Source organism: Acomys minous (genome assembly GCF_964271855.1).
Source record: "Acomys minous genome assembly, chromosome: 9".
Classification (NCBI taxonomy): domain Eukaryota; kingdom Metazoa; phylum Chordata; class Mammalia; order Rodentia; family Muridae; genus Acomys; species Acomys minous.
Genome location: NC_140490.1, coordinates 43,546,217 through 43,573,901, shown reverse-complemented (window position 1 = coordinate 43,573,901; position 27,685 = coordinate 43,546,217). Strand labels below are relative to the sequence as shown.

At 49.4% G+C, this 27,685-nt stretch overlaps 1 protein-coding gene across 1 annotated transcript; it reads left to right on the top strand.

The window, feature by feature from the left end:
- Window positions 1–22,395: 22,395 nt before the first annotated feature.
- GADD45G (growth arrest and DNA damage inducible gamma) lies at window positions 22,396–24,173 on the top strand. Its single transcript, XM_084795694.1, has 4 exons — window positions 22,396–22,566; window positions 23,049–23,150; window positions 23,255–23,468; window positions 23,571–24,173. The coding sequence occupies exons 1-4, from the start codon at window positions 22,514–22,516 to the stop codon at window positions 23,679–23,681; spliced, it is 480 nt and encodes a 159-aa protein (XP_084651820.1). The 5' UTR covers window positions 22,396–22,513; the 3' UTR covers window positions 23,682–24,173.
- Window positions 24,174–27,685: the final 3,512 nt, after the last annotated feature.

Below are 27,685 nucleotides of genomic sequence, written 5' to 3'. Positions count from 1 at the left end.
TTGCAGGTGAAATTCCTCAAGCGGTGATTGCACACAGGAGGAAAAGTCCCGAGGAGGGGTGGGGTGCGTTCTCAGAGCAGTAAACATGACCAGCTGACCAACATAAACACAGACACGGAAGCTGCTAGAAACAGGACATGAAACAGCAAGACAGGCAGGCAGCCCAGTCGGGCCTGGTTCCTACACCCTAACACTACATTCTTACAGCTAGGAGGCTGATGTTTGCCTGTAACCTCAGCTCCAGGAGATTGGATGCTCTTTTCTGGCCTCCGTGGGCACTTGTACTCATATGACCATCTCCCACGCCTCCACAGGTTAAAAAGACCTAATCAGATAACCCAGGGCTGGGATTGTATCACACACACACCAGCCCTACAAAGTATAAGACCCTCACCTCGATTCCACAAACAGGGGGGCACCTAACACTGCAGTGGCAATGGCCACCCACTGATCTATGCATCGAGGGCAAAGATGCTGGGACTGTGTTTGGGATTTTATTTAGCTCAGCACGGTCTCTGCTTCTGATATGGTGTACTTAAATTCTGTCCACCTGTTTATTCATCTAGACCTGCTCCTACACCTCAGCCCCATGATCCTGTGGTCCTGCAGATGGTCTCTGTGGTCTCTGTGGTCTCCGTGGTCTCTGGAGTCTCCATGGTCTCTGTAGTCTCCATGGTCTCTGTGGTCTCCATGGTCTCTGTGGTCTCTGTGGTCTCCGTGGTCTCCATGGTCTCTGTGGTCTCCATGGTCTCCTTGGTCCCTTGCCTCACATCTGCTGCTCCGCTTGATGCCGAAGCCCTGCAAACTCATCACCTAACCCGGCAGCCACTCTCCTTGCATCCCTATCTACTTTCCGTCTCCAGCTGGGCTTCTCTGAACCCTGTAAGCTCTGTGTGGTCTCCTTAGCCCCTTTGAAGCCCTTCTAAACTATACACATGCACATAGACATACATGCACATATAGGTATGTTTATGGTGCGATGTATAATGTGTGATCCGGAAGTCAATATTAGTAATTAAGATCAGAATAATAGAACCTGGTTTGGAGAGATGACCCAGTGGTTACCAGCTCTGGCTGCTCAATCGCTGAGACCTGACTTCTGTCCAGCTCCCATATTAGATGGCTCACAAACTCCTTCAACTCCAGTACCAAGGGATCCAACACCTCTTCTTCTGGCTTCCTTGGGCTCCACACCTATATGGACATTCACACACACACACACACACACACACACACACACACACACACACACACGAAGAACATTTTAAATTCTTTTGGAAAATGAAAGAGGCTGCGTTTTTTTCAACATCAGCTATCCTTTTGGACATGGGCCAAACTAGGCTTCTCTCCTGTCACTCAAGGAGTTTCCTGGAAGGACTTGGCTCTATGATCTTGACCTCAGCCGTGGAGCTACTTGGGGGAGCAGGAGGCTAGGTGGAGGCACCTCTCTGTTCTAGAACACTGGAAGCCAGAGAATGCATCTGTGGATGCAGAGAGGTGCAGAGTGTCTAAGGTTCGCCCATCAGCCTTTCAACTTCTGCACAGCCCCCTAGGCTCCCTTGTTCCCAGTGCCCTTGAGAGAGCTGCCTTCTTTTGTTGCTGTAAGGAAAGGACATTTTCACTTCTCTTCCCCAGACAATTTACCACCTGACTGGAAGTTCCCAGGGTCAGGCGACTGTCCTTGGGGTTTTAGCTCAACCTGGTCTCTGGTCACTGCTTCAGGACTGTCTCACTGCAGAATATGGGAGGGGCAGCGGTCACAGGCGACATGAACAGTAGACAAGGTGCCTGGGGTTTCTGTGAATTTCTTGTGGGTCCCAGGCAGACAGGCATATGGGCTGTTAACAACGGGTGTCACATTGAAATTGCCCAGTGCAGTAAGCTAGCCAAGAGACAGGGATGTTTTCTTCTGTGCCCTCCTGGGGGTAGAGATGAGGATTTGAAGGATGAATTTCACTGATTTTGTAGAACCTGTACTAATTTTCCTTAAAACAAAAACCAAACCAACCAAACAAAAACCCCCTGATGATTTGGATGTGACCCTGCCTTCCCAGCCCCTGTGTTTGACACTTACTCCTCCCTCAGCTGCTTGTGGTATTTTGGAAGGTTGTGGAACCTTTAGAGCAGTGTTGCTCAACCTTTGTATAACGATGTGACCCTTTAACACAGGTCCTCATGTTGTGGTGACCCCAACTATAAAATTACTTTCATTGCTATTTTATGCCTGTACTTTTGCTACTGTTATGAATCATAATGCAAATATCTGATATGTAGATGGCCTTAGGCAATCCCCTGTAAAAGGTCATTTGACTACCAAAAAGGTTACGACCCACAGGCTGGAGCCTCACTGGAGAAAATGGGTGGCTGGGGGTGGGCCTTGAGGTTTTATATCCTCTTCTCAGCGCCTGTCTGCTCTTTGCTTCCTAAGGAGGATCCCAATATGGACCACCTCCTCACAATCCTGCTGCCATGCCTCCACTGTGATGGCTGTGACTGCTTCCTCTCTCCCCTCCTCCCCCTCCTTTTTTTTTTTTTTTTTTTTTTTTTTTTGGTTTTTCAAGACAGGACCTTCTCCTATTTTTTGAGGCAGAGCCTCTCTCTCTCTCTCTCTCTCTCTCTCTCTCTCTCTCTCTCTCTCTCTCTCTCTCTCTCTCATTTCTCTGTGTTGCCCTGGCTGTCCTGGAACTCACTCTATAAACCAGGCTAGCCTGAAACTCAGAGATCCTCCTGCTACTGCCTCCAAAATGCTGGGATTAAAGTTGTATGCCACCACCGACTGGCACCTTCCTCCTTTCTTAACTATGAGGCAAAAGAAAGCTCCCCTGCTGTGAGTGGCTTCTCCTCAGGTTTGGGTGACTGCATGGGGTGGGGGAATGGGGGGGTGGGGAAGTGGGGGGTGAGAGAATGGGGTGGGGAAGTGGGGGTGGGGGCATGGGGGCTGGGGGGCTGGGGGGCTGGGGGCTGGGGGGCTGGGGGTTGGGGGATGGGGGGTAGGGGTGGGGAAGCAACTGGCAGAGAACTGTTTCTAGACTCTGGGCATCTAAGTCTGCCTCTCTAACAAATACCTGAGACAAACTATCACAGAGGCACACGCTGCAGTCCCAGCACTTGGAAGGCCGAGGCAGGAGATTCCCTATGAGTCTGAAGCCAGCTTGGACCACAGAGTGAGATTCTGTCTTGAACAAAACAAACCCTCGTTTTTGAGACAGGGTCTCTCACTGGGACCTCAGGCTCACCCACTCAGCTAGACTGTCTGGCCACTGAACCCCAAGGATCCTTCTCCACCCCCTTAGTATTAGAATTCCAAGGGTGTGCCACCGCATCTGGATTTTTGCACCCATTCTGGGAGTCAAATGAATAAACCAGGGTGTGCCCTCACTGCAGAATCCCACACACTATCACACAAATGTGCTTCAGAAAGGAAATTCTGTGCGTAAGAAAGTAAGTAGCACAACAATGTGCTCTATAGGATGCAAAGCAAGAAAACCACACAGCTCTGTGAGGTGCAGTGGTGAGGTACAGGGATAGGCCGTAGGGAGATACATTTCCACACAGCTCTGTGAGGTGCAGTGGTCAGGTACAGAGATGGGCCATGGGGAGATACATTTCCACACAGCTCTGTGAGGCGCAGTGGTGAGGTACAGGGATAGGCCATAGGGAGATACATGTCAACTGCATCAAGTTCTAAGGCAGCTCTGGGTGACTGTGTCTGGGCTAAGACAAACTGAAGAGGTGAGATGTCTGGGTGTCATTCAGCTTTGCCTCACCTCATACTTTTTTCTGGATCTCGTTCAGTGCATTTTGATGGTTTCCTCCTGCTTTTAGGGCAGGGTTAAACGTGTTCTTGCTGCTGTTAGGAGAAGAATTTCTCCCATCACATTATAACAGTGTTGTTGTTGTTGTTTTTGTTTTGTTTTGTTTTTTAATTTCAATTAGTTTTGGATTAGCAAAACCACTCAAGAGAAATAAGGAGAAGGAAACTACTTCCAGTCATGTTCAGTGGCACAACAGTGCTTTATCGTACTTGGCACATTATAGGAGGAGCATTGTGTCCATATCGGACAAACAGAACTTGGAGCAAATGCATTAACAACCGTGAAGAAAGTTCCTATATATCCCCTTTAGAAAGTTAATTTTCCAGCCGGGTGCAGAGGCGCACGCCTGTAATCCCAGCACTCAGGGAGGTAGAGGCAGGTGGATCTCTATGAGTTTGAGGCCAGCCTGGTCTACAAAGTGAGTCCAGGACAGCCAGGGCTACACAGAGAAACCTTATCTCAAGAAACAAACAAACAAAAATAAAAGAAAGAAAGTTAATTTTCCAGCTAAATACATGGAACAAGGATGTGACCAATGGAGCTGCTGACTGAATTCAACCGAGTTGGAAGTATGTAAGCAAGGAAGGCTGAGTCTATTGCCTCAGTTCGTAGAAGAGCAAGATTAACCTCTGCATACGCCAACGTAAACCGTCATTCTATGCCTGCGTGGTAAACTGCACCCTTGGCACCCTACCGCTGCTATAGCCATCGCTTACTAAAGACTGGCCAGCCATGCTACACACACTACAAACATTATCTCGACCAATATTAAGCAATTTTGCATATAGGATGATTATCTCTAGCTTAGAGATAGGGCAAAGGTATTGGCGGCTACAATATCATAGAAACTTATGTTCCAACTACCCTACACGACCTGCTCTGTGGGCGAAGGGCTGGGGCTTTGTATTTGGCATATAACAATGTTGTGAAAATTTGGCGCACGCCTTTAATTCCGGCACTCGGGAGGCAGAGGCAGGTGGATTACTGTGAGTTCGAGGCCAGCCTGGTCTACAAAGTGAATCCAGGTCAGCCAAGGCTACACAGAGAAATCCTGTCTCCAAAAACAAAACAAAACAAAAAAACAACAAACAACCCCCCCCCAAAAAAAACCCTCAAAACGTTGTTATATCTTATTTTTACTTATAGGTGGGTGCTCCTGTGTCACGCTGTGGTCCCAGAGATGGAACTCAGGTTGTCATGCTCAGCAGCAGGTGTCTGTCCCTCTCCTCCCTGCCCCCCCCAGCCATCTCACCAGGCTTATTGCAAGAATTTAAAGACGAGTCTTCAGTACTTTTAAAAACACACCGAACCACCATATTCTTTTACAGTTCACTTATTCCCTCCTTCTGAATAGTTATCCATATTGCTTTTATGTCACCTGTTTCTAATCTTTGCAGCCATTGGTCAAGACCTCCAGCAGATGGTACATTTTGTTGTTAGTAGGTCAACTACTATTTGTTTTTAATTAAAAGGAGGATATGGGATGGCGAGATGGGTGAGCTGGCAGAAAAAAAGTTTTTTTAAAACAACCTGAGTTCTATCCCTGGATCCAATGAGACAACAGGACAGAACTGACTCTTGACACTTGTCCTCTGTGTGCTGTGGTATGTGCACACCTCTGGCTGGTATGTGCACACCTGCACGTATGTTCTAGCACATACACTAAATAAATAGCTTAAAATGAGGGCATCTCTAAGCATAGATGTTGTCAAAGACAGGAAATGCTCTCCTTGCTGTCTCAGCCTTTTATTGGCACCAGAACAATAGATATTAAATGTTACAAAGTTAATGTTGGGCCTGAGGTGACTTTTTAAAAATAGGATGTTTCTCAATAGTCCAGGCTGGCTTCAGACTTGCACCAATTCTCCTGTATCAGCCTCCAAAGTCCTGGGATTTAAAGGATGAGACAGAAAGCTTGAAAGTTAGGTGAAAGGTTACCGGACCTGTTTGTGTTAAGGTATGCCTTTGACATCATTATATAGTCATCTTTTGGGTGAGTCTTGCTGTGGTTGAGATAGAACGACCTTGTAGATGCTCAAGTCAACCACTAGAGGGCACTGCAGATCCATGTTTGTTCTGTTTTGACAGTGCTAAGTGGGCTTCCTTGTTCAAGTTTAAATTCTGTGTTTCTCAAGCCTTGTCCGTGTTCCTTTCAGTGAATAGCCCTAACCTAGGAGTGTGTCTAAACTTTTATTTTCTCTGTTTGATTTGGGAAAAAGATTTTGACAATTTCATGTAAAAGGCCAGGTACCATCACATCAGATTACATTCCCCCCCCCCCACCCCCCCACCCCCCCCCCCATCTCTCCGCCCACCTGTGGCGTGTCACACCATCAGTCCTTTCTGGAATTAAGTGAGCTCTCAGAAGAAAAGTGCAGTATACAGAGTGGCATGGCACTGTTCATTTGCCACTATCAAGCAGTCAGGCCAATCCTACGCAACGTGCCGTGGGACTCTGGCTCTGTACTCAGCTACCACCTGGGTATTACTCTTGGGTCCACTGATAAAACTCAGGGTACGGGTATCTCAGAGAGACAGGCTCAACCCACTCTGTTTGGCTAAAATCCTTCCTGGTCAGGCAGGAGGCAGTGACCATCGCTGCTGCTGTCCCCAGTCTCTGTCGGAAGGACCTTGATTGTGGGGTAAGGTGGAAATAAAGACAAACGGATGGGGTGAGGAGTTGGCTCCGCCATATAGTGTTTGCTGTGAAAACCTGAGGACCAAAGTTCAAACTCCAGGACAAATGCTGGGGTGGTGGTGTGTGGCTGCAACCCAAGAGCGGGGAAATGCAGGAAGCAGGACAGCGAGGGCACTTGCCAGCCCGTCTGGCCAGGTTGGTGAGATCGATATTCAGCGAGGAACCTTGTCTCAAAAGCAAAGGTAGAGAGTAAGCAAGGAAGGTACCAGACATCAACCTCTGGTGCCCATCACCTGTGCAAGCACACACACAAACATGCACGCACACACAAACAAATATGCATGTACACACACAAACACGCACATACACACATACATACATGGAGACTAGGATCTGATATAAGCTGCCTACACAGGGCTAACATTGTTCTGTGATTCCATCAGTTGCTTTAGTTTCCTTCTGTTGCTGTGACAAAATGCAACTCAGGGGGAGAAGGATTTATCCTAGCTCACAATTCCAGGTGATCGTCCATCCCTACAGGAAGATCACAGCAGCAGGAGAGCAGAAAGAGACAAATGCAGACATGTTTGTTCGCTTGCCCACCTGCTTTGCTTCTCCACTCTTACGCTGCCTAGGGAATGGTGCTACCCACAGGGGCCTGGGTGGACAGGCCCAAAGGCTAATGCACTGTAAACACCCACTCGTTGATGATTCTAGGTTGTGTCAAGTTGGCAATTAAAGCCAAGCACCATGGTGGAATTCGCACGTTTTAAAAAATATTTCTGGGACTATGGGATTTATCTATTCCTTGTCTTCTTCTGTAGATCTTGTGAGAATGGATTGCTCTGTCCAAGTGCCCCAAATCCCACTGCAGTGTGTATTCCTTCACCTCGCGGCCCCATTGGCTAACCTGGACTGGATCCCAGGAACCACCCTCATTCAGCTGCTGTCTGAGCAGAAAGTTTAGAGTGGGTGGGTCTGGCCTTCTTAGCCTATCATTCCGTTCTTTGCCTTGATTGACAGGTAGGTGGGGCTAGCCTCCCTGAGTCTGTGGATTTCAGGTCTGGCTCTGCACTTCCTGAAACACCCCTAGAGTTTTGAGCTGGTGCTCTTGTGTGGAACTTTGTCCGTGCATATTCAGACCAAACTCATAGGGGACCCCCAAATCCCACACCTTCAAAAACAACCATCTGATTTCAGCAGAAGGAACCCCTTTCCTCTTACAGAAACCTTGTAGATTTAAGAAACCACCAATGCTGTGCAGGAGGGGCCTTTATCTTTATCCACTCCCAGCTGGAAGATCTGGGGTGGGGTGGGGTGGGGTGGGGTGGGGGTGATCCAGACCCAGCTCCGGTGGCAAGGGGGTCAGGCAACCACGCAGCTGCCGGCTGGCCTCAGCCTTAAATTCTTGCCTCTGTGTGACCTGAGCGGCAGCTACAAAAGCAGCTGGCCAGGGGGTTGCCGCCAGAGGTCGCCCGCATTACTTCTGCATAGTTCAGCCCCATTTGCAGCCATAAAAGTTCCATCAGCACTTGCGTCCCAGGAAGGGCGTGCAGCTGGGGCCATCTGCTTGCCCTGAGGGCTTGCTCCTCCCCCTGGCCCCACACAAGCTTGCCCTGCTGGGTGCTGGCTGCCCGCCTGGCTGGCTGGGCCCATCTGCTCCTACTGATTTTGTGACCCTGACCCCAGCCGCAGTCCTGTCATACTGTGTCGTGGGGCCCTCCTGAGGGCAACAGCTAGGCACAAGGGAAGAAGGAAGCAGAAACAGGGCCCAGATTGGGGTGGGGGCCGGCTCTCTGTTACTTGCCACACATGCTTGTCCACTTGCCTGTGGTCCCCTGGATCCCCACCGGACTCTAGTTGGGTCAGAACCCAGGGAGGGAGTCACTTCTGATACCTGTCCACTCTATGTGGTTGTGAGAACTTTCCACCTACCCACTGGGCATGCCCCTGACTGAATGACCTTGTAGTTTTGACCTTGGAAGTACCCTGGGATCTCCCAACTGCTTGCTTATTCCCACCAGTGTTAGATGAGGACTCCGCATGGGGCAGCCTATGACAAGGCCAGCATGCTCTGAGCTTGCATGGTTTTTTTTTTTTCTCTCTCTCTCTGTGTTCCTGTGTGTACGGGAGCATATGTGTGTACACTGGTGCATGCCTGCCTGTGGAAGCCAGAGAACAAATGCACTGTGGTTCTTCAGGTGTGCTGCGCTTTCTCCTTCCCCTCTTCATTCTCTTCCTCCTCCTACTCTTCTTTTCCTCCCCCTTCTCCTCTCCTTCTTCCTAATAGAGTCTCTCACTGGCTTGGAACTAACCAAGTAGTCTGGAGGGGGGGGGGGGCATGCTCCCAGCGATCCTCTTGTCTCCAGTGCCTTCATAATAGGGATTGTAAATAACCCGCTGTGCCCAGCTTTTACATGAGTTCTGTGAATTTGGAAATCAGGCCTTCATGCTTGGAAGGCAAGTGCCCAGCCGTGTCGCCTCCTCAAGTCCCTTGTCCTTGCAGTTTCTTACAGGCTTCCCTTCCCTCTTTGGAGGGAGCACCATCGGTCTCTGGGCTTCCTTGCCTGGCCTTGGCTGAGCTGTGTCCTCTGTTTCCTTCTCTTGGGAGCTCTGTAACCAGCACCCTGGGCAGAAGACAGCTCAGCTGCAGGCGAGGCTCATTGATGTGCCCAGAGTCAGACACTGAAGCCTTCACCCAGCTCTCTCAGAGATGGCAGGCAGTGCCCGGTGAGGGTACCTGCAGGGAATGCTGAGCGTTGAGGAGGAGCATCATGGAGAGAAACTTCCTGGCCAGGGCAGAATTGAGCTGGCAGTTAACAAAGATAATCTCACTGGGTTGGGGGCAGGGTGTTCTAGAACATGGCTGTCCCTCCTTCCCAGCAAGTTCCAGCCAGGGCTGTCTCAGGACCTAGGCTTGTTACGTGTAACTGGTGATGCTGCTCATGAGGAGGCATGCTGACATCTCCCTCCTGGGTGAGACAAAGCCTGAAGGACAGCAGCCCTAGGCCATTTACAGAATTCTCCAGGTCAATGCAGTCAGGGCCAGGGTTTGCAGGGAAAGACGTTTGTTCTGGCGGCACACGGAGCCTCTCCCTGCAGATGCCAGCTAGACTCTGATGTAGTGCGAGCTGTGACCCTGTGAGAGGAGGTGGTGCGTGCCTGCCAGCTCCCGTCCGCTGCCATGCAACATGGCATGTAGCACAATGGGCAGACAGCTGCTGCACATCAGAGAGCCCTGGCAGACTATCCTGTCCTGACCAGCAGATGGGGGGGGGCATGCACTCTGGGGAGGGGCAAGGGAGGGGAGATGGGATGACAACCAGAGGGAGTATCAGTGAGGCAGAAGGCACAAAGGACATCCTCACTGCCGTGGTGGTCCCATTTGAGATTTGATTGCTGAGTTTTTCTTGGGGGGGGGGGCGGGCGGGGCAGGTGGTGGTAGTGCCCAGGCACACCCACACCCATGGTACGCCTGAGTGGATTGGGAAGGGCACAGAACATCCACTGGACGGTAAGTGTTATTAGTCAGCTTTCTGTCGCTGTGACAAAATTCCTGGAAAATAAAAATCAACTTAAAAGCCGGAAAGGTTATTTTGGCTTCTGGGTTCAGGTTTCAGTTTTGCTCCTGTGGTGAGCAAGACTTCACGGCTGTAGCAGCTGGTGGGGAAAAAGCCACTTAACTCCCGGAAGCAAAGAGATAGATGGGAAAGTGTGATGGTCCCGGTGGACCCTTCCGGAGCATGCTCAATGACCCAACTTCCTTCCACCAGATCCTGCATCCTGCAGATTCTGCTATTTCTGGATAATACACCTTCAACTGTAAGCCTTTGGAGGGCATCAAAGGCCCAAGCCAGTAGAGGTGTAGCCTGCATTACAGTAAGCCCCAGACCCTTACAGAGATGTCGACTAAAAAAACAAAACAAGGGGCTGGAGAGATGGCTCAGAGGTTAAGAGCACTGTCTGCTCTTCCAGAGGTCCTCCAGAGGTCCTGAGTTCAATTCCCAGCAACAACATGGTGGCTCACAACCATCTGTAATGTGATCTGATACCCTCTTATGGCCTGCAAGTGTACATGGAGGCAGAGCACTGATATATAATAATAAATAAATAAATATTAAAAAAAACAAAAAAAACCCAAACCAAAACAAACAAACAAACAGCAGTGCTACTAAAGGATGCTCAAGAGTGATTTCAGATTTGAGGACAGTAAAACGCATGGTTCCTGAGTGTGCCCCACAGTTCGAACCTGGAAATCCTCGAAATGCTTCAGAACGTGTGTGTGGCAGTGACATAAGATTGGATACGAGCATCATTTTGAGGGGGACTTCCCCCCGAGTGTGATTATTGTGTGCGACAGCTTGTAGATTTCAAAGAATGCCCTATGACTGGCAAACAGAAGGCATGGCTGCTTTCCTCAAATGGGGTAGGCAAGAAAAATGCAGCTCTACTTGAAGACAAGATTTGGGATGAAGCCACCATGAAATGGGTGAGGTGGTGGTGGGGATCTAGATGAGGGATCCAGGCTTAGCACTCACAGCCCTGTGGGAACCCCTTCTCCCCCAGGTGACAAGATGGTGAGCTACAGGGGGAACCGTCCAGCGTCTCATTTGTGTGTGAGGTGTTGCTTGGCCTCACACTTCACTCTCCAGTGTCCTGAGCCATCATGGTCTGGGTCCTGAGACAGTTAGTTGTTAGTCACAGGCATGTTGTATCCTGGTGGAGATCTGTGTAGAGTCCCGGTGTTAGTTCAGGCCAGAGATGTAGCCCAGGCATAGATTGTGCGGACAGCTTGAATGAGGCCCTGTATTCCACCCCTAGCACCTCCAAATCTAAACAATTCTCAACTGTCCCCGTGGATCAGATGGACGGGCCCACTGAAAGGCTTTCAAGGCTCGCTAGCAGTCTGTCCCCACACGTCTCCTTGAATTCAGAGGTGGCCATGGTCTTTAATGAGTCTCACATTTCTCCACATCTACCATTGCCCACTGGTGGCATTCCTTGAGTGCCTCACAATGTCCTAAGCCTGTTATATGCCAACATAGCTCCTCACATCACACTGCCTGCCATCCGTGACTGTTTCCCAGTCAGTCCTGCTAGGCCTCGCTCGCAGCCATGCGTCCCAGTTTCACAGTCCTTATTCTTATGTCTGCCTTCTTTTTCACATTTCTTCTAGAAAAGTTTCTGCTTGGTGCGTAACAGTGCCAACCCCCTGCCCCCTCCCTCCCCCCATCCCTCCCCCCAGCCCAGACCTTAGCACAACTGACACCATGATGCAAGTAAGTACCACTCAGGACTTGGAACCCAGGAGGTAGTCAGCAAACATCTGCCTGAATGAAATCAGAGATCTCATCCACCCAAGTCTACAGTTCAGGAAAGTCCCTAAATGTGCTAACCTCGGACTGTGCTTACTAACTGAGGTGGGTTAACCCAGGATGTGTTGGCTTTTTGTTTTGTTTTGTTTTTGTGCTAAAAAGCTTGCCCTGGGAAAGGCTCAGGACTTCACTGTGGCCCCAAATACCCAGTGTAGTCACCAGCCAACTAATAAAAACCTTCTATTGGCTTGGATCCATGCCCAAGTAGTCTTCTCTGGTGGACACCTCACGACAGTGAGGCAAAGTTGGTTTGACCCCTTGCCTGTCTCAATGGACGTGTGACACACACACACACAACCACTGCTGATAAAATATTTAAAGGTTAAAGTGACCACCCCATTCACTTTCCTGTCATATGTGTTCTGTTACCCACCCCCAACCTCTGCCATGCTCTCCTTCCTAGTTTTATGACCTTTACCTACACTCATACTCATACTTGCCCACATATATAAATGTGAAATGCTAGGATCTGCGTATAAAATAGAACTGTTCATGTAGTGAGAATTCTGGAATTTTTGTTTCTTTTAAAAACACAGACATATTTTAAGACTGTGTTTTTGTTTTAATCCCAGGTATGGGAGTGTGAGGCCACTTTGTACTGTCTGCAGAAGATGACTGTGATTTTTCCCTGTGCTCCAGCAGAGGCATGTTTTTGCCAACTGCAGATAGTTTCTACAATTGTGTGATGTTTGGAATTTCTGGAACTTTTCAGAGGGTACAGAAATGCTAGAGCTCCAGTAGGTGGGGTTGGTGGTTGGTGGTTGCTGGTTGTTTAGGGGGATTGGCTGCAGTTTGTTAGCAGTACTGCTCAAAGAAGAAACAAAAAGAAAGAAATTAGATTCAAAGATATTTATCACTCTCTCTCTACCCGATATCCTTCTTTCTCTCCTATCTAGTGATAGGGTGTGAAACCAGGGGGGAATAAAAGATGGGAAAGAGAAGAACCCACAAAGTAGCAAAGACCAGCTACATATGGGTTTTGTCTTTCTAAGTGTGGGTTATCTACTTAATATAATAATTTCCAGATCCACCCTCTCCCCCTTTTTTTTCAAATTTTGTTTTTCTTTAAGGCTGAATAAAATTCCATTGTGTATATGAAGCACATTTTCCTTATTTGGGGTGAGGGAGAAGAGGTAGAAGGAGGATTTGAAAATTGAAAATGTCATAAAAAAGCTAATACTTTGTATTCTAATTTTTAAAAATGTCTTAAAAGGGATGAGAGGAGAAGGAAGACTTTATTTGGGGTTCTTTGGTGCTTATACCTCCCTTCCAACCCACCTACCCTAGATAGAGGTTCATGCAGAGAGGAGAAGCAGATCTTTTTAGACTCAGTTCCTTGGGGGGGGGGGTGATTCCACTCTCTGTAGTCTGGATTTCAGTAGATCCATTAAACAGCAAACCAGCAATTCAGCAAAGGTGACTGCAACCGCAGCAGCTGGAACCCGGAGCAGCAGCTAGGACCTTGAAGCGTCCTCTGGAGCAGTTCTCTCCAGGAGCATCTTGAAGTGGAGCGATGGACAGCTAAACAATAAGAAGCAATGCCCAAACCAAAAAGCCAAAAACACCAAGCCTCTTGTTTTGGCTCTCAGAGTCTGCACTAGGATGTTTATCAGTTGGAAAAGACCATTCCCCCGCAAGAGGCGGTTTCCTCTTCCAGTGGACAAACATCACGTGTTCTCTCACAAGTCTGTTTCCATCAGAAAAACACCACACACCCTCACATAAGTCTATTTCACATCCCACACTTGGGATCAAAACAAAAACATGTTTACATCCACTACAGTATGTCCTGTGTAAGTTTTCTATGACTTTGTAGGTAATGAATGTCAGGCAATCAAAGCCCATAAGAGACCCTGTGTTAGTTTATCAGCTTGACTGCCAGCTGATCTGATCTGCCTCTAGGTTGCTAATTGCTAGTCTCACAAGGAGAGCCACTTGGATTCTCCCCAGTAGGATTGCTGTGTTTACTGTGCCCAGGCTAGCTGTACAGCACTATCATGAGCTCTGTGACTTAGGTACTCCCCTTTTGCATAGACCCCTGAAGAGTGATCCTTCAGGTCCAGCCTGCTTGACCTTAAAAAAAAAAAAAGTTTGTCGTGTTTATGGTGTTTGCCTGTGTGCATACAGGCATGCTCACGCGTGAGCTTGAGGAAGCCGGAGAGAGAAGTTGAGTGTCCTGTTCCATCGCTTGCTGCCTTACACTCTTGAGGCAAGGTCTCTCACGGGTACCTGAAACTTGTTTCAGCTAGAATGGCTGGCCAGTGTGGTTCCAAACTCCTCCTGTCTCTGTCTCTGTCTCTGCTGACACAACTTACTGGCGCACACAGCCATGCCCGGCTTTTGGTGTGAGTGCTAGGGATTCAAACTCAGGTCCTCATGCGTTCATGGCAAGAGCTTTTACCCACTGGGCCACCTCCCTAACCTTCTCAGGGTCACTGTTACAGCAGAAAAGGGCGGATCCCATTGACCACTGAGGGTCAGCAGCTGCACAAAAGGAATTTCAGAGCCACCCCTCCCCAAACCGGAACTCAAGGCGTATAATACACACTTTGACCACAAGGGGTCACCATGTAACCAAATCCTGGACAGGTACTTTAAAGAGAGACAGTATTTTCAAAATTTTCAGGTGCATGATGATTTTGTCCTTGGTGAACCAAATAGTTTGTTCTAAACCTAAAGGATCTTTGAAAATGCTTTGCGGAGCTTTCCCTTTCTTCCTTATGAATAATGAGCAGAAACACAGCCAGAGAAACAGGCTTCTTAGTCTGGCTGGGTGACCACTGTGGAGTTGATTAACTTCTCTGTGCCTGTTTATTCATCTATAGAATGATGCTACCAGTACTGACCTCTCAGGGTCATTATGAGGTTTAAGTGATGTTTACAATAGTTCCTGGCACACAGCAAGCACTAAGAGTGTAATAAATAAAATAGTAATAGTGATAATACTAATTGGCTCCTCCACTGTATTATGCAGGAAGAGAGTTTTCCTTTGAGACAGTGTCCTTGTAGCCCCAGCTAGTCTAGATACAGCTACGTAGTCGAGGAGGGCCTTGAACTTCTGCCTCCATCACCCATGTCCTGGGATTACAGGTCTGTGCCACCTTGCCAGGCTTTCAGACAGCCTTCAACCTTGTCTGGAAAGTAGGCATTTCCACAAAAAGGGAACAGATGGTAATTTTGCCTTCTACCCGTGGCTGTGATGTGTTCAATATTTTGCCTGAAGTCCTGTTGAACTTTCTGTTTTGACAGCAAGATATGTCCCAGGGTCCTGGCTCTTTGCTGTGCCCATTGCGTATTGTATGAGTTCAGAGACTAGGCTCTCAAGCCAATCTCCCATTTTATATGACAGACTTCCCTTAGCTAGGGACAGACAGCCGTGCCAAGTGGCCACCACAGAGTCTAGAAAGCAGGGTCCTCAGTGTCCTCCCTAGAAGCCAACCCCACAGACGTCTGGCTTCTTGGTCTGTTTCCATATGGTCTGTAATCAGCAGGCACAGTGGCCTGACCAGCAATGAGGTTGACGGCTGGCCCTGAGGTCATCAGACTTGAGCTTTCATTTGTATCACAGGCAATCAAGCTGTGAGGTACTTAACCGTAGGAGAGCCGAGGAAAATAAGCAGTGGTGAATCATCTTGCCGCTTTAGAGATGCAGCGACTGCTTCTATTTTTTACAGTTTATGCTCTAGCAGCCACACACACTCAAGATTTTGCAAAATCAGAATCACACAGCTGCTTTCTTACTGTGCCCATGAGGTGGTATCGGGCCATGGAATGTTCTGGGAGTGCTGTTGCCATTACTCTATGCCCTGGGATTCCTCCAGCATCTTTTATGGCCTCTGTGCATTTCCTTGCTGGGTGCATCTTTGAATGATTTTTCTTTGGGAAAGCTTCATAAAAGTGGACATAGTAGGGCCACAAATGAGAGCACTCGCTTTTAATCTGGTACTGGCCTGGGGTGCAACTCAGTGGTGGAGATCATGCCTAGCATGTGCCTTTAGTTAATGCACAGCAATGAACAATAGACCATAAACATAAACAACAGAAAAATAACCAACCTCAAACTCCAAAAAACAGGTGCTCAACTTTCACACTAGGTCAGAGTGAATAGGCACTGAGCCATGCTTTGAGTCTTGGTTGTCTGTGTAGGTGTGTGTGCTTGTGGGTGCATGTGTGTGCTTGTGGGTGCGTGTGTGTGCTTGTGGGTGCATGTGTGTGTTGTCTTCAATCTTTTCCATAATGATAGAGTTTACTGACCCTTCCGGGTTTTGTATCTTATCGGCCTTTCTTCCAATCTTTTAAAAAAATGTTATACAGTAAAAAACAAAACAAAACAAAACAAAAAAACCACAAAAAACCAACCAAACAAAAACAAAAACAAAGAAAACAAACAACAACAACAAAACAAAAACCAAGACAAACAAAAATTTCCCTCTGGGTATAAAGGAGGAAAGAACTTTGCAACAGCAGCTATGACTTTGCTGACACTCTGAAACAACATTTCTAATTCTTCAAGACCTGTATCTTCCTTCACAACATTAGAAGTTAGGTTGCCCATTATGCCCAAAGCACATTGGGCGCCACCTGTTGTCTTCAATCTTTTCCAAACCTACTTTATTTGGGGTTCTTTAATGCATATATCTCCCTTCCAACCCACCTGTCCTAGATGGGAGAGAAAAGAGGTTAATGGGAAGAGGAGAAATAGACCTTGTTGAATTCAGTTCCTGGGAGCGATTCCCCTGGTGTAGTCAGCAGGATTTCAGCAGACTAGCAATTCAGCCAAAGTTGCTGCTGTAACCTGGAACAGCAGCTGGAGCCAGGAGCCTGGAAGCCTTTGCTGGAGCGGTTCTCTCTAGGAGCATCTCGAAGTGGAGCCATGAGCAGCCAAGCAATACCAAGACCAAAAAAAAACCCCTCACCTCTTGGTGGGGCTCATCTATCTCATCTATCTATCTATCTATCTATCTATCTATCTATCTATCTATCTATCTCCTCTAAGAGTCTGTACTAGGATATGTTTTAGCTGGCAAAAACCAAGCCCCGCCCCCCTCACAAAGTGGTTCGACTTCTAAGTGGATAAACATCACCTGTTCTCTCACAAATCTGTTCCCCATCCCAACTTGGGATCAAAACAAAAACATGTTTACATGCACTATATGTGTGCATGCATGTGTGTCTTGCATGTTCAGATGCACATGTTTGTGTTTGCATGTGGAAGCAGGAACCAGCCTCTGGTGTCATTTCTCAGAAGCCATCCACCTTGTTTTTTGAGACAGAGCCTTTGGCTGGTCTGGAACTCACAATCAAGCTAAGCTGGCCAGCAAGCCCCTCTCTCCTCTCCCCAGTGCTAGGATTAAAAGCGGCTTTTTCCATGTGGCTTCTGGGGACTGAACTCAGGTCTTGGAGCTTGTGCAGCCAGTGTTTTACCAACCCAGCTACGTTCCCAGTCCCTGAACCTTGGAATTTTGCTAGTTTTGACCTCCAGTATCCTGGGAGGGCTTGCATGTTTTTATTAGCTTATCTTTCAGAGCAGAAGGCAAGTTTGCAGCTTGGGTTTGCTGTGGCTGCCACTATTACACACTATGTGTTACAGTTTTCAGAGCAGCTGTCACTGTGTGTCCACACACCTTTCACTCTCAGAATAGAACATTTAACAAAAACTCAAAGGTCCACGGCGGTTGGCAGGGCCGACATGTGCCTGCAGGCCTGATGTGGCACTTTGGTGTGACTAGGATGACACGAAGATGCCCGCCACCAAGTCTCCCCCACCCTTCCAGCAAGCCAGATCTGACTATGCCAACAAACTCATTTCTAGACTACATTGGGTTCCTGGGGCCACTTTAGAAGACCCCTCAGGAACAGAGCTTTTCTGAGTAAAACCTGACTGTCTCCTTCCACCTTTTCTTTCCAGACACAGGCCCCAAACCCCAAGCTTGCCCCACACTCCGGCCTCCAGGCATAATCTGTATCTCTCTCCCTCTCTCCTGCCCCATGCAGCTGCTTCAGTTTTCCCGGCAGCTGAACCTTCTTTCCTGGTCTCTAACTGAAGAAGAATAGCTCGCTCTCTTCCTCCTCTCCACCTCCCTCCTCCCTGCAGCTGCCAGGATTTACAGCCTGCCTGTCACATTGTTTTTTTCCCCTCAAAATCCAATTAAACAATGACCCCCCCTTCCCTGCCCCCCCTCAAAAAAAAAAAAGAAGAAGAAGAAGAAAAAGAAAAAGTAAAAGAAGGCATTCCCTCTGAAGTGCAGAAAGAGCAAAGGTGTTTGGTGCACGTGGGACAAAGTTCAGTTCCTAGGTGGGGAGCCTGAGGCTCAGCCGGTTCTGGCACATAGGATGGCTGGGAAGACAGAACACCTGTGGATGAGAAGAGGTGTTTCTATAGGGTGTACTATGTCCCTGCATCATCAGACAGTGGCTGACTGGCGTCCCAAATCCTTCCTTACTGTTGGAAGGGAAAGTGGGACTTCAGGAATGACTTGCAAATCTCTAACAGTCATGGCTCTACCTGCGTTCCTGTCACCCCCATGGCAAGCCTCCTGTGACAGCAAAGGTTCTGCCTGAGCTCCTGTCACCCCCCCATGCTCTGTAAGTGCACAGCCAAGAATAATTGCGGCTTCCAGAAAGCTCTCACCACGGATGTCCGGCTTGCTGTGTGAGGGCTTCCCTTTTTATTTCCTGTTTCCTGTCTTAGCTGTCTGGTGAAATGTCCCCACCTGTAAATCTGCATTTCACCCCGGGAAGGGGGTGGGGTGGGAAGGGCTGATGGACCCTTTAAATGCTGGGGTGCTACCACTGCTGAGGTTTATGTATTGCATAATGAGTTCTTTTTTTTTTTCCTTTAAAATAAATTTACTGTAGTCACAGGTTGCAGACTCACCTTTTGCAGATCTCGGGGGAAACACTTTTCTGGAAACAACCAAAGACTTTGTCCTGTCTTGAGAAGGGTGCATAAGGCCAGCTAACCAAGAGAAGGCAAGGGTCCACATTTCTCTGTGGAAGCTGCCAACTTTGAAAAAGTGTCAATGAGGTTGGCTTTTATAAAGACAGCCAAAGACACTCCACCTGCATAGGGCCTGGGGTTCCTCAGCCTGCTTTGGTCTTACAGCCTTGGTCCAGCTGTCCTGGGTACTGGCTTGTGTGGTTACAGGCATATACCTGCTGTTTAAGGTCGCTCTCTGTGCACACTCCGGACGCATATGACATGAGAAATGCACAGGGGAGTGAATGCCTCGCAAAGTTTATTATTGCCCAGAGGCCTACCTCCATCTTCCTCCAAATGAGGCATGCTTCCACCAGTCCCTCTCCTAGCAAAGCCATGCAGAAGTTCACGGAGAGAATACGCTACAGGAACAAACATCTACAGAGGACATTTGCTTGCTAATTTTAGAGATTGGGGCAGGGATGGACTCTGTGGCTCGCCCAGGGTAACTGTTAACCAGGACCCAGGAATCCTGTCTCTCAGCCTTCCAAGTAGCTGGGCTTCTAAATGTTCCTACACATTTATTCGAATTCAGTTTTGCGATAGGGCCTCAGGTACACTAGGCTGGTGATCCCATTTAGTTCAAGGATGATCTTGAACTCCAGGATGTACTTATATGCGTGGCTTATAAAACCAGCTCTTGCTCGATGCACACACTCTGTGAGCACTCTAACCCACCCAGCTCTAGCCCCACCTACAAACGGTTTCAAAAGCAGAGCATATGTGAAACTTCCCCTTTCATAGGCTGGCTGTCCCCTGCATTGTTAAGGTTTAGGGACTTAGTGAGAGTGTAGCCACTGGAAAGTCTGGAGTTCAGAAACAATGCCTGAGACCTGAGAGCCTGCCCAACCTTTCTTTCCTAATTGAGTTGGGGACTTTGGGACCACTAGGGCTTAGCTACGTGAAGCAGAAAGGAGGGTTTCCTGTAATCGGATACTTTGAAAATGTCAGCAGAGTAGACTAGCTTCGGGGTTTGTCAATCATCTCTTCTGGCCCAGACTGGGTGGGGGCGGGGTCTGGAAATGCTAATACTTAATCCGATGCTAGCCTTATCGGCCTTCCTGTTGGGGAGGGACTAGGAGGGCGCAGGGGCAGTGTGTGTGTGTGTGTGTGTGTGTGTGTGTGTGTGGTGGGAGTTGTTTCCTGCAACCTGGTAAGTGAGCACTTTTCTAGCTATAAGTGGAAGCGGCAGGTGTGTGCTAAGATATCAAATGGATTTTTATTTCCTCAGGATCTGAAACTTAATGAGAGTTAAGTGTTAAAACTTTGAGGCAGAGACAGGTGGGTCTCTGTGAGTTCGAGGTCAGCCTGAGCTACAAGGTGAATCCAGGACACCCAGTGCTATTGCACTGGGAAACTCTGTCTCAAAAGAAGAGGAAGAAGAAGAAGAGGAAGAGGTGCTGGAACTTTGAAAAGAGCAACATCTTAATTTTTCATTACTTAAAAACATATTTTATTCACTTTACGCTCTGGTCATAGCCCCCTCCATCCTCTCCTCCAGTCACCCCTCCCTTCTCCTTCCGCTCCCTTATTTTTCAGAAAAGGGGAGCCCCCTACCCACTCAACCCAGTTCATCAAGTCACATCAGGATTGAGTTCGTCCTCCTTCCCTGTGAATAAGTAAATAAATAACATTAAATACAAAACATCAATAAACAACAACAACAGCAATAAAAAGTCCCGTATTTTATTAGGAAGGGCATTTGAAAATTTGAGAGACCTCGCAGATCAAACGCAGGAACCATGAAACCACAGGGCCGGCTCCTGCAGTTCTCAGTGACGCCTCTGGGAGGCACAAGACGCCGAACTCTTGCCTGGCCTTTGGCGTTGGCAAACACACAGCCTCAGCGTGCAGCAGGAAAACGTCCTTTAAGGAGTTCAAACGTTAACAGTGAGTGCATATATTCACCACCCACTTGAAGAACACTCTAGTAAAGAGGAGAAAATTACCGTGTGTGTGTGTGTGTGTGTGTGTGTGTGTGTGTGTCTTTAAGGAGTCAAAAGTTAACACTGAGTGCATATATTCACCACCCGTCTGAAGAACGCTCCAGTAAAAAGGAGAAATTACCGTGTGTGTGTGTGTGTGTGCGCGCGCGCGCGCGCGCTCGTGCCCTAGCCAGTCTCCCAGGCTTTCACTCAACAGAGAACCTTCACCTTCAGGGGTCCCCTACTACACATTTCCCTGTAGCACAGAGAGATAAGGACGCCCAGAGTATCGTGTTCTGCAGGTGAGCAGTCTGTAAGCCTGGTTGTGCAGGTGTCACAGGACAAATGACAAGTTCAGAAATTTCCCAAGATCGCGTTTTATTTTATTGTATTATCAGGGGGAAAAAGTACTTTTTTTTAGTTGAAATATTTCAAAATATCATTAACCAGATTCTTAGTTCATCAGTCCTGGGTGTCAGGTTCTCCAGCCTCGGGGCGCTCGGTGCAGGCGTTACCCTAATTCTAATTGATGCGCGTATTGCTCAGTATCCTCGGTGCCTGAGGTGCCCCAGGCCACGACCTCCTGGAAAGTCCACCCGAGGCTGTATGTGGTGGATAGGTGAGGAGGTCTGGATTTTTCTAGGTCGGCCTGTAGGCGGCGCCCTGAGAAAAGCATTGTGGAACGGCGTGTGCCGAGCTCCTGGAATCTGAACCCCAGAACCTCAGGGTTTCGGGTGCAATAGCCCTGCGTACTTCACAACTCTCTCCTAGGCTTGGCACGCGCGCATCACAATCCCAGCAGCCAGGATAAGTCTAAGAGGTGTGCACCCAGGGGCGGGGGAGCGGCACGCGGCTCCGACCCCCACGCGCCGGGTAACCTTGTGACCCCCGCGCGCGGCGGGGCTCTGCCCACCCCACCGGCGGCAGGTGGACAGTGTTGCTATGAAAGAGAAAGCGTCGATTGTCCCCACCGCGAACTGCCACACGCCAGACCTCCTCTTTTGTGTGCCCCGTATAGAAATGCAAACGAGCCGCGTGTGCCGGCAGCAATCTGCTGGTCCCTGCTGCCGGAGCCCCGCAGCGATCTGCCAGGGGCAGGGGTGGGGTGGGGGTGGGGGATGGGTGAGGGTCGGGTGGGGGTCTCAGACCCTGCAGCCGGGACCCTGAAAGGTGCTGGCTGAGTCCTGAGTGCTAGTGGCCGACTTGACCTGGTGTCAGCTGCAGTTGCAAACCTTTGACTTTTAAGTTTCGGTTTCAATGCAACAGCCCCATAAACTTCAAATTGAAAATTAGAAAGATTGCCAAAAAAAAAAAAATAATAAGTGCAAAAAAAGGCTTTTACATTCCCCAATGTGTGCATTTTACAAATTCCAGTATCATATTAGCAAACACGTTTTTTTTTAACCCTTTTCCTTTTAAGGATTAAAAAAAAAAAGGCGAGATGAAATCTGCAGGCTCCAGTCTGCCTGGTAACACCCTGACAAAAGCGGCAGATTTGAGGCTGTGTCATCCCCCGCACCCCTCCCCACGTGGCCTTCTGGCACGAGCCGCAGGCCTGCCGCCTCATTTGCATCTGAAAGCCGGCGCTGGCCAATGAGAGCACAGCCTCCCGCCAGCTGGCGGCGGCGGGAGGAGTCTGTCTATAAAAGGCCTCTCGCAGCCGTGCCGGGCGCACTCGCTAGTGGTGGGCGCGAGGATCGCTTGCTGCGGATCTCTCTCTGCGCTCGGATCCCCTTCCGTACTCTTCACTTTTGGATAACTTGCTGCTCGTGGATCGCACAATGACTCTGGAAGAAGTCCGTGGCCAGGATACAGTTCCGGAAAGCACAGCCAGGTGGGTTTTCGAGGTGGCGAAAGTTGGGCATGTCGGGTAACGTTTTTTCAGGTGGAAGTTTGCAGGGTGGGAGCCATGCACTGTCTGGCAGTGAGGTGTCGAGGCGGTGGGACCAGAATTACTACGTTCGACTAAGAGTCTATGTGCCGGCACCTGGTCGGGATTGGGGAGCCTGGGCTACAGGATACAGGAAACAGATCAGAAGTAGGGAACGGGGGTGGGGGTAGGGGGGGGTACAGGCGCCAGGTCGAGACTGGGTGATGGGGAATGAGGGCGCCAGATCATGACTAGGGTGCCAGAGGTGTGGGCGCAGGTCGGGACTGGGGATCCGGGTGTGTGGGCGCCAGGTTGGAGTTGGGAAGCAGGAATGCTGGCGCCAGGCAGGTCTAGGCTAAGGAGCCAGCTGGGACTTGGAGGTCAGGTCTGGGATCTCCGCCGCGTCCCCGTGGTAGTCTCCGCTCACCGCGCTTGTTCTTTCACAGGATGCAGGGCGCCGGGAAAGCATTGCACGAACTTCTGCTGTCGGCGCAGCGCCAGGGCTGTCTGACCGCTGGCGTCTACGAGTCCGCCAAAGTCCTGAATGTGTGAGTATAGGAAGGCACGGTGTGCAGGGTTTGGGGATTGGCGTGGCGGGGAGACCCGGGGGTGGCATCGACTCTGACCTTGTCCTTTCCCATCTGCTCTGCAGGGACCCTGACAATGTGACCTTTTGCGTGCTGGCTGCCGATGAAGAAGATGAGGGCGACATAGCGTTGCAGATCCATTTCACGCTGATCCAGGCGTTCTGCTGCGAGAACGGCATTGACATCGTGCGCGTGGGTGACGTGCAGCGGCTGGCGGCGATCGTGGGCACCGACGATGAGGCTGGCGCGCCAGGAGACCTGCACTGCATCCTCATTTCGGTGAGTGCTGCCACTGCCTCCCAACGCCAGTCTTCCCCAACCCATCCTGGCCAACGACAAGCATGGCTAATCCCTGTATTTTTTTTTTTTTAATAAACCCAGAACCCTAATGAGGACACGTGGAAGGACCCTGCTTTGGAAAAACTCAGCTTGTTCTGCGAGGAGAGCCGCAGCTTCAATGACTGGGTACCCAGCATCACCCTTCCCGAGTGACAGCCCAACAGGGACCTTGGTCTGATCGACTTGGTGACGCTCTAGCGCTCTGCTGGCTCTGGAGTAGCCCTCCGAGGGCGCTCGAGTGCGCATGGAGACTGGCAGGCTTGGTGTTGCCTGGAGAACGAGGAGCGCGGCCTCCCAAGAAGGGGGCCTGGCGGCGGCGGGGACACCTTGTTCCGAGTCCAGGACTCTGCCAGTGTCCGGAGAGGCTGCTAGGACAGGAAGGCCTAGGCAGGGCCGTTGGCCGCAGGGCCGGGAAGAACCGACTGGCGAGGCAGGTGTGACTCAGCAGCCTTCCAGTGAAAGGAGGGGAAAGGCAACTCAGGCGGCCTGGACTTGGTACAGCTGCAGGAGTGGCCAGCTGCAGGAGCGAGCCGGACTAAGCAGGCTGCACTGCTCTTTCAAAAGCAGATCCCGGGCAATGCTTTCATTTTCTAAAGGACGCTATCGTGGAAGCTTTGAATTTCACAATAAACTTATTGAAACAAACGTACGCCTCTTATTGAGGGTCGGGGACTCTTATCTCAGGGGGAGGGGGTGAAGGGTGTTTCTAGTGATCGATGGAGCTTATGGCACCTGTGACCACCTCTCTGCTGGGCAAGAAATTGCAGCATCCTGGGGCTGGGGGAGGGATACTGTCGAGCAGTAAGGGGGGAGAACGTGGGCCTGAGTACAGTTTTCTCCCGTTCAGGAAGATTTTAAACTTGCAAGAAGGGAGCATACTTGAGATAAGGCATCCCAGTGCAGGAGCTCAGGGCTTGCAATCCAATCCGATAACAGTGACTTCTGCTTCCAGTACCTCCCCTCCCTCTGCGCCCCTCCCCCACCCCTGCCTCCGACAGCTGCTTATCTGAACAGCTTGAGGGAGGCCCTGTGCCTTCCAATACAATGAGCTTGCCTTCTGCAACTCTGCCCTTGGTGGTGTCTGGATGGGGGTGGGTTGCTCTTGCTTTCAGGAACTTTCTCCTTTTAATTGCTCTGACAAAGCCACGCTACTAAAGTATTAATATCAAATATGACACCAGTGACTGCGTTTTAAGTATGAATCATCATTTGTCACAGCTGTGATGGAAGTTACAGTATCTTAGCAGACGTTGGAAGGCACTGTCTATATAAATAGGCGTGAGCCAGTCTGAGTGGGGTGGGCATCTGCTAGTTCCTATTCTGAGTGCTTCTGCCTACATCAGCGAGGGCTGCTGCTATCCACAATTCCTTTTAAAGTCGGAGGACAAATGCTTGGGAGCCAAGATTATCTTTTGAGAAGGATCTGGGGGGAAATGTCCCAGTGAGAGGACTTTTTTCTGTTAGCGTAATGCCTCTGGCTCCCACTATGAGTTCCAAGCCGGCTGGTGGGGGAAGCCCACATGGGGCTTTCTTGCTGTCAGCTCTGCTGCCCGGCAGCGAGGAGTCTTCGGGGAAGGGAGGGGTGAGGTGCTGTTTTTCTAAGAAGGCTATTGGGCTGATTTACCAGCAGTGCTTAGGGAGGCTGGTTTGCCGGTTGAGTGCCATTTTTAAAACTCCACATTCTGGAAGCCTGTACAAGGCAACAGGAAAGCTGCAGGAGCCGGCGCGCGCGCGCGCGCGCGACGACAGTTCCTGTAAGGAAAGCATGCCCGTTCTGCTCCAAACCAACTCCAGAGAAAGAATTCAGCTACGTTCGTGCCTAAATATCACCTCTGCCTCACTTAGGCGCTTTATCTAATTTTTCTCAGCTGGGGGAGTCTTGCAGTGGGGGAGTAGCCCTGCATGCTGGCAAAATGACCTCTTGCCATAGTGTGCTGTAGTAAAAACAAAGAGGGCGTAATAACCCCAGGACGAAGTGGCCTGAAATGCATGAACTCAGCAGAACACTGCAAGCTGGCAGACCCTTGTAGAACATTTGAGTTGGCGACCGGTAGGAAACTTGGCTTTCTCTGATTGGCCCGCCCTTTGTGGCCACCTGTTAGAGTTTCAGGAGACAAGAATTTTCAGTAGAGGGGTGGGAGAAGTAGGAATGCAGGTTTGAATGGCTAGTGGGTGGGGGGGAGTGAGGGTGGCCAAAATATGTGCTAGATTCTTTTCTTTTTCTTCACATATATGCTAATGTTATTATAATGGACTGACCAAGAGGGCAGGAAATAAATTGTATGGTGCGTAGTTTTTTTTTTCCCCCCTTAGGCTGGGGCATGGCCTCAAACTTACCTTGTAGCTAAGGATAGTTAACCTTGAATCTTTGATCCTGCTGCTTTCAGCTCCCAAGTGCTGGAATTTTTACAAGTGTGGGCCACCACACGCCATTTTGTGCAGTATTGGGGATGACCCAGGCAAGCACTCTACCAACTAAACCGCATCCCTATCCATCCCTCAAGGGTATGGTGTTGGTAAACTCATTGCATTCCATACTTGCAGTGACCATTGCTGAAGATGCATGGGTGAACCGTAGGTACACGCTAAGCACGACGTACGTGTCCAGGTGAGGAACATGAGCGCTGAGCCCAATGCTCTGCCTCTGGAAAGAAAGCACCGAATGAATGTTGAATGACAAAAGCAAATGGTTAAAAAAGAAGAGGAAAACAACAACAGGTGAGCCACAGAGTAAACGCGTGAGCCGAGTCTGATTCCTGGGCCACCATCGAGCTGCTGCACGGCACTTCCGGATGCTTGAGGCGCCTGCAACTTTCAAGCTGCAGGCTGATTTTGGAAAGACACCCGCTTTTGTGAGGGAAGTGTTTGCATTTACAGATGTTGCAAATCCATTTGGAGAAAACATGCACGATGTAAAAACTGAGAGACCTTGTGGCCCAGCGGGGACACATTCCAGGCTTTCCTTCAGACACACATGCACACGCCGTGTCTGCTTTTGCAGTGGGCAGTCTCCTGCAGCTCCCTTGTACTGAGTGACTTTGAAGACTCCAGTGAGCACAGGAGTGGAGATGCGCGGTCACGTTTATGATGCAGCTGTGAGTCTTTCTTTCAATCTGGATATGTAGTCTTGGCCAAACAAGACAGACAGCTGAAGCTGGAGATTTGACCCAGTAAGCATGTTGCAGACAAAGAGTTCAAGGCCTACAACCCATGTTAAAACATCTGGGCAAGGTGCTATGGGCATATACTCCCAGCAATGGGTAGGCAGAGACAGGAGGGTTCCTGAGTCTGGCTGGCTAGTCCGCCTAGCCTCTGATGACATCTAAGCTAGAGAGAGAGACCCTGTCTTAAAAAGAAAAGGTGGCGGGGACCAGATAGATGGCTTAGTGGCTAACAGTGCCCACTCAGGCAGCTTCCAGCGTCTAAAACAAACCTGTGGTTCCACCCAGGTGCAGTGAAAGTCAGCCATGCTGGTCTTTTATTACGAAACATGTTTTAGCATTAGATGATTGCTGGAAAATTTGCCCTGGCACACTCCCCGGATACAGAACCGGTGACTGGGCCTTTGAGATAGCATAGCAGGCAGAGTGCTTGCCACCAAGCCTGATGACCTGATGGCCTGTGTGGTCCCCAGAGCTCACATGGCAGAAGGAGACTTCTGTAGTAAGTGTGTCCCCTGCCCACAGGGACACACACACACACACACACACACACACACACACACAATTAAAAAAAAAGATCAAGACAATTGAAAATAAAATAGAACTAGGAGTTTCTGGGAGGACCATGCAGCCTTGTCTACACAGAGCAGTGTCTACTCAGGGAGCCAGTGTCTCCTTCCCCAGGAAGATGACAGCACAGAAGGACCTCAGCCATTTATGTAATTATAAAGGTTTCAATCCTGTCACTGTGCACTTTCTTAACACATTCACCCCAGTGGCACAGTGGAAGTGCACTTCCAGATGAAGAGCACACCCATTGACAAACCAAGCAAGGCTGGGAGGGCAACTCAGAGAATAGATTTTTAAAAAACTAGTTGTTGTTGTTGTTGTTATTATTATTATTATTATTAAAGATTTTTGGTGTTTTCCAGGGTATCAGTCCCCTGAACTTTTCGCTTGGGGATGTGGCTATCCTGACAGGACAGAACAGAAGCT